We start from the raw sequence: 7,293 nt of genomic DNA, 5'->3' as shown, positions 1-7,293 counted from the left end.
AGAATGATATGAAAAACCGGCAAAGTAGAGGGAAAAAAAAACCCAACTGTGCTGCCATTATTATATAAGGGTCATAAAAGGACAGCCATTACCATCAAGGACACCATTACAGGGAAAGGCATTTATCCCATTCTGGGCAGGAACCCCTTTTGTGGCCGTTGGCATCATGTTATGCTTTTAGCTATTGAAAAATAGCAGATCTACAAGCTCATAGCGCGCCACCGAGTGGCGCGCTACGAGCTTGTAGGTCTGCTATTTTTGAAAAATCTGACGACTGACACGTAGAAACATAGCTTTTTCAGAAAACTGTCAGGATGTAGAAGACGTTTATAGAATCTGATCTCAGGTCGAAATGGGTTATTCATCATCATCATCATCATCATCATCATCATCTGCTGCTGCCTCGGCTCCGGCTCCCCGGGCTGCCATTATTGTCTCCCCCTCATCATCATCATCATCATCATCATCATCATCATCATCATCATCTGCTGCTGCCTCGGCTCCGCTCCCCGGCTGCCATTATTGTCTCCCCCTCATCATCATCATCATCATCATCATCATCATCATCATCATTATCATCATCATCTGCAGCCCCAGCCATTATAGTCATCATCATTATCATTAGGCTTGGTAATCATCCACCAGCTCTTTCCAAAGGGGGGGTTCTCTCCCCTCTGAATATATAAAGGACAGTCCCAACTCCTGCCTTCCTCACATCGTCCCCCCTGCCTCTCTGTCTCTGAAGCAGAGGAATAGTTCATTCAGCTCTCTCTCTCTCTCTCTCTCTGTCTCTGAAGCAGAGGATAGTTCATTCAGCTCTCTCTCTCTCTCTCTCTGTCTCTGAAGCAGAGGATAGTTCATTCAGCTCTCTCTCTCTCTCTCTCTCTCTCTGAAGCAGAGGATAGTTCATTCAGCTCTCTCTCTCTCTCTCTGTCTCTGAAGCAGAGGATAGTTCATTCAGCTCTCTCTCTCTCTCTCTCTCTCTCTCTCTCTCTCTCTGAAGCAGAGGATAGTTCATTCAGCTCTCTCTCTCTCTCTCTCTCTCTCTCTCTCTCTCTCTCTGAAGCAGAGGGATAGTTCATTCAGCTCTCTCTCTCTCTCTCTCTGGTTTGCTTCAGTATCGTCGTGAGGGAAAGGGCATCTCTAACCCATTTTGGCCCGGGGAACCCATTTTGGTGTCGCATCATGTCGTGCTTTAGCTATTGAAAAATAGCAGACCTACAAGCTCATAGCGCGCCACCGAGTGGCGCGCTATGAGCTTGTAGGTCTGCTATTTTTTGAAAAATCGAAGAACCACTGACATAGAAACAGCTTTTTTAGAATCTGATCTCAGGTCAGAAACATAGCTTTTTCAGAAAACTGTCAGCGTGTAGAAGACATTTTTTTAGAATCTGATCTCGGGTCAGAATGGGTTAACCGAGGGACTGACTGACTGACTGGCTGGCTATCTGCTGAAGTGTTTCCTTTTCAGCTCTCTCTCTCTCTCTCTCTCTGGTTTGCTTCAGTATGGTCGTGAGGGAAGGGCATCTTAAACCGAGGGACTGGCTGACCGGCTATCTGCTGAAGTATTTCCTTTTCCGTCTGGGGGGGGGGGGGGGGGGGGGGGGGGGGGAGTGTAACGCTATTTTTTTACCTAAAGTAGAACTGTGAGACAGTACGGAAACTATGAATGCTGCGTGAGTTCCGATCACATATTTCAGAGAAGGCTTTTTCTCTCTTTTTATTCTTTGTTGCTTTGAATCAACTTACCACAGTACAGTACCAGCCTATAGGAGCATTTAAGGTAACAAGACAAGAATGTGTTTTATGTATCGTTGTTTGTCAATTTTATATTGTTGTAATATTGGACTTTTGTGAAATGATAATGATAATTCAGAAGTATGGAGTAAATGTTAAAACGGGGATATCTTATCTACTGTATGCTCTCGGGGGGGGGGGGGGGGGTGGGGGGGGGGGTGATTTAATGTGCCTTTGTTGTCCTTGCAGGTACAACATAATTACAATAATGGATTGAAACGATACATGATTCATATCAGATGTGATAACTACAACTCTAAACCAGGGGTTCTCAAAAATATCTTTTGTTTTTTGTTTGTTTGTAAAAGGTTATTGCAGCTGTCGATTCATATTGGGGGTCTGGAGGGGTCCCAAAAACGCTGAGAAACCCGTGCTCTAAACCATGCTATGATTGAGTCTCATTTATTTATTATGTTTTTGAGTTCAGGACTTAGTCTTTTATTCTCACTGGCCCTTTACTTAAGTCTTAGTGCATATCATTTATAACTGCTCAAAACTATTTGCAGCTTTGCTAAAAGGATTGGCTTAAAAAAAAAAAGATGTTTTGGAAATATGCAATCAGAAATTGCACTGCGTTACTATGGTCGTGTTGTGACAACAGCCACAAAGCTCACATTTGAAACGCTTGTGGAAGTTGCAATAACATCTGTCTGTCGTTCCCCTCCTCAATAACACTTGTCTGTCGTTCCCCTCCTCAATAACATCTGTCTGTCGTTCCCCTCCTCCTCATAACATCTGTCTGTCGTTCCCCTCCTCATAACATCTGTCTGTCGTTCCCCCTCCTCCTCAATAACATCTGTCTGTCGTTCCCCTCCTCAATAACATCTGTCTGTCGTTCCCTCCTCCTCAATAACATCTGTCTGTCGTTCCCCTCCTCAATAACATCTGTCTGTCGTTCCCTCCTCCTCAATAACATCTGTCTGTCGTTCCCTCCTCAATACATCTGTCTGTCGTTCCCCTCCTCAATAACATCTGTCTGTCGTTCCCCTCCTCAATAACATCTGTCTGTCGTTCCCCTCCTCAATAACATCTGTCTGTCGTTCCCCCTCCTCAATAACATCTGTCTGTCATTCCCCTCCTCCTCAATAACATCTGTCTGTCGTTCCCCTCCTCAATAACATCTGTCTGTCGTTCCCCTCCTCAATAACATCTGTCTGTCGTTCCCCCTCCTCAATAACATCTGTCTGTCGTTCCCCTCCTCAATAACATCTGTCTGTCGTTTCCCCTCCTGGCAGAAGTAGCAGCTGAGATCGTTTTCTCTGTGTATCCTCTGGGCGACGATCAGAGCCCTGCCTACAGCCAGCTCAGCATGGAGAGCGAAGCAGACGACTCACGCCACGCCGCAGACAACGGGAGGGGGGAGGGGGAGGAGGGGGAGGAGGAGGAGGAGGGGGGGGAGGGGGTGGGGGGCCGGCGCGGGGGGCGGGGGGGGGCCCTGCAGACTGAACCCACGTTCCCCCCGTACCCTCTCCTGCCGGGGCTGCGGCCAGCTCCGCGACGACCCCCTGGGCCCCGGAATGGACCTGGTGGGCCCGTACTGCCTCCGCTGCTGCAGCAAAGCCTCCAAGGAGGCCCCATAAGATGGACTTCTGCTCCCCGTTCGGCGGCGGCGGCGGGATGCGCGGCTCGGGCTCCTCCTCGCACTCGCAGATGGACAGCGACGGCGACGGCGGCGAGAAGCTGCTGGGCGACGAGGACGGCTTCAACAAGCTGCACACCTGCCACGTGTGCGGCTTCTCCTCGCGCTACGCCAACCACGTGAAGAGGCACATGAAGACGCACAACGGGAGAAGCCCTACAACTGCCCGCTGTGCACCTACGCCTCGGCGCAGCTGGTCAACCCTGCAGAGGCACCTGCGCATCCACACGGGGAGAAGCCCTACAAGTGTGACCGCTGCACCTTCGCCTGCAGTTCCCTGGGCAACCTCAAGAGGCACCAGCGCATGCACACCACCACCTCCGAGGAGGAGGAGGAGGAGGGGCGGGGCTGGAGGCCAACCGCCCGTCGTCATTGGCCACGTGGCGCCTCAGAAGAGGCACCACCTGACTGGCCGAAGACCCAATGAGGACGAGCTGCACGCCGCTTCAACCAAAGGTATTCAGTTTCCTTCACATCAGTGACTCCCCCAACCGTTTAGAACTGTGGTGTCTACCCTTTAGCAATGTAAAGAACATATTAACTTCTCTCAAAATCACATATATAATTAAATATACTACAAAGAGAGATTACTGCCACTTTACTGTCACTTAATGCAATGTATTTTCTCGCTGCATTTAGTCTTTTTTTTATTTTTTCGTTGGCGTGAATTAGGTCCTAATTTTTCAATAAATGATAGCAGTGGCCCAGGCCGTAGCGTAACGTCTGGGCACCGGACTGGTAATCCAGTCGCAGTGTGCCGCGGGTTCGACTCCCGGACCCGACACGGCCTTTACTGCATGTCATCCCCCCCATCTCTCTCCCGTTTCCTGTCAGCCTACTGTCTGTCCCTTCAAAATCAATAAAAGGCGTAAGCCGCAAAAAAAAAAAATCTAAAAAAAAAAAAAAAAAAAAAAAAAAAATGATAGCAGTAAATGTGTACAATTTTGAGGTATTTGTACTGTACTTTAATTCCAGTACCAGTACTTTTTCCATCTACTCCACTACATCTCAGAGCGAACATTTTTACTTTTTACTTTTACAATTACTTTAATTTTACTACAATTATTTTGAAAACAACTTTAGTTACTTTGGAGATTTTGATTCGAAAACATACATTTAACCACTTCAACCCTATACATTTCGGCCATTCGAAAATAGCCGATCTACAAGCTCACAATGCGTTGCGTTGCATTGCATTGTGAGCTTGTAGATCGGCTATTTAATAGATTTTGTACACATTGTGAAATGGCACATTCTGCACAACGAGTACGTTTACTTTTAGTACTTTTACTCAAGTACGTTTTCAATTCCGTACATTTACTTGTAACGAAGTAGTTCTAAATTGCAGTATTGGTACATTTACTTTAACCCATTCTGAACGGGCACCCATTTTGGTGTCGGCATCATGTTATGCTTTAGCTATTTAAAAATAGCAGACCTACAAGCTCGTAGCGCGCCACCGAGTGGCGCGCTACGAGCTTGTAGGTCTGCTATTTTTTTGAAAAATCGAAGAACGACTGACATTTTTAGAATCTGATCTCAGGTCAGAATGGGTTATAATCAGACCAGTGTGTGTCCCCAGTGGAAACCTCGTATATGAATCTGATCTCAGGTCAGAATGGGTTAAGTAAAACAATTGAGTACTTTTTTTCCACCACTGGTAAAAAAAAGTATATTCAGATTATCTGACTGTTCTTTGTCTTTTCTTCCCTCTTTTAAAAAACTAAATTTGCAGAAGTTATGAAGTCAGCTCCAAACCTCAACGCCCAAAACAGTGACTACCTGTCGCCGTTTGAGAACTTAAAAGGGGGACCGCCGCCCCCCCCACCACCACCAAACCCAAACCCAGCGTCTGGTCACCACCAACCCCGTCCTCTCCTGGAGAGCCCAGGAGGTGGAGGAATGAGGGTCGCCGACAGCAGCCCCCTCCCTCCCTCCCTGTTCCCGTTCACGTGCCGCCTGTGCGGCGTCGTCCTGGAGGACGAGGACGGCTCCTCGGCTCAGATCTGCGCCAAGTGCACCCTGGACATGCTGACCAAGGACTCGTCCTCCTCGTCGCCCAACAGCCCCGGGGAGCGCAGCGACAAGGTGTACACCTGCGCCGCCTGCCCCTTCCTCACCCACTACCCCAACCACCTGGCGCGCCACATGAAGACGCACAGCGGCGAGAAGCCCTACCGGTGCCCGCAGTGCGACTACGCCTCGGCGCACTTCGACAACCTGAAGCGGCACCACCGCGTGCACACGGGCGAGAAGCCCTACAAGTGCCACCTGTGCGACTACGCCTGCGGCAACCTGGCCAACCTGAAGAGGCACCAGCGCGTGCACTCGGGCGCCAAGCCCTTCCAGTGCGCCGTGTGCAGCTACAGCTGCAACCAGAGCATGAACCTGAAGCGCCACATGCTGCGGCACACCGGGGAGAAGCCCTACAAGTGCGTGGAGTGCGGCTACACCACGGGCCACTGGGACAACTACAAGAGGCACCAGAAGAAGCACGGCCTGGCCACCGAGGGCTGGGTGAAGGTCCCGCTGCCCAGGAACAACAACAACAACAACGACAACAACAACGACGAGGACGACGAAGAGGAGGACGACGTGGAGGAAGGGATAAGAGTGGGCGGCGGCGGGGTTCAGACTCCGAGGAAGGACGTGGTCGGGGTGGACAACATGCAGTACATCGGCCCTCTCTGTCTTTCCCTGCTGCCCAAACCCTCGTCCACGCATTCATCTTCATCATCGTCGTCGTCGTCACACCCCGGGCTGACTGCTGCCACGGTGTACTCCATGGCTCCGCCTCCAAAGTCCTCCACCAACTACAACACGTGTAAAACTCCGCTGCTGCCCGCCTGCTCACCTGGAGTACACGCTCCATCAGAGACCACGTCGTTACACCCGTCCTCCACCGCCTACACTGGCTTCCCGTCAAACAAAGAATTCACCACAAAATCCTGCTGACCACCTACAAAGCTCTCAATGACCTGGCTCCCCCCCCCCCCCGCTCCCTCAGGTCCAGTGAAGCCAACCTCCTGAAGGTCTGCAAGGCCACAAAGTACCGCGCCTGGGGGGGGGGAGGACAGGGCCTTCTAGGTTTCGGCTCCCCAAACTCTTGGAATGAACTCCCTAACCATCTCAGAGTTGCTCCCTCTCTCCTCTCACTCGAAACCTCACTCTAAACCCACCTCTTCAGGATAGCTTTCCCCAGCTGAGGTCTGGTTAGGATGTCCCCCCCCCCCCTCCCCCTCCCCCTCCCCCTCCCCCTCCCTCGTTTATCCTTTTATCTTTTTAACCCTGTACTGTTGTGTTTTGCTTTGGGATTTTTTTCTTAAAGTCTGTTCCTAGTGTTCCTATGTGTAAAGCGCTTTGGGTATTTAGAAAAGCGCTATATAAATTTGAGCTATTATTATTATGTCTAGGTAGGGAATATAGCACATTGTGCCACAAACCTGAGATTGTATACAGTTAAAACTCAGCAAACACACTAAAGCTACCAGCAGTTTGTATGTATTGCTTTCCTTATATACGGTTCTTTGTGTTCGTCTCGTGTTGGGTCATGTTTTGTGTCTTCAGAGGCTGCTACTTGTTTGTGGAATTTCATGCACAATTGTGGGAAGAAAAAAAAAAGTATTTTGATGCCTTTGAATAGTGTGGTTGAAGAAGTTTGTTCGAAAGCCTGTCTTCTCACTGAAGGCTCGTTGCTGTGTTTGTGCCCGTGAAATGGACTTAATGGATAAAGTGCTCCACTTTGTTAAGTCTTCATTTAACCACCATAATATGCTAATCCCCAAAACTGCCATTCCAGACTGCCCCCCCCCCACCCCCACACCCACACACACACACATCATGCCTTACTTAGAGCC

At 49.5% G+C, this 7,293-nt stretch overlaps 1 protein-coding gene across 1 annotated transcript in view; it reads left to right on the top strand.

Annotated features, from left to right (window-relative positions):
* Positions 1–6,391, top strand: part of znf513a (zinc finger protein 513a) — a gene marked incomplete at its 3' end in the record, with an annotated part of 27,399 nt that extends 21,008 nt beyond the window's left edge. The window contains 10 exon segments of the mRNA XM_083789941.1: positions 3,033–3,262; positions 3,264–3,371; positions 3,373–3,583; positions 3,586–3,638; positions 3,640–3,661; positions 3,664–3,758; positions 3,761–3,841; positions 3,845–3,853; positions 3,856–3,892; positions 5,172–6,391. Coding sequence (XP_083646067.1) covers positions 3,033–3,262; positions 3,264–3,371; positions 3,373–3,583; positions 3,586–3,638; positions 3,640–3,661; positions 3,664–3,758; positions 3,761–3,841; positions 3,845–3,853; positions 3,856–3,892; positions 5,172–6,391 — 2,066 coding nt within the window.
* Positions 6,392–7,293: the final 902 nt, after the last annotated feature.

This window comes from Protomyctophum parallelum (genome assembly GCF_964188405.1).
Source record: "Protomyctophum parallelum genome assembly, chromosome: 19".
Classification (NCBI taxonomy): domain Eukaryota; kingdom Metazoa; phylum Chordata; class Actinopteri; order Myctophiformes; family Myctophidae; genus Protomyctophum; species Protomyctophum parallelum.
This window is presented reverse-complemented; position numbering and strand designations above follow the sequence as displayed.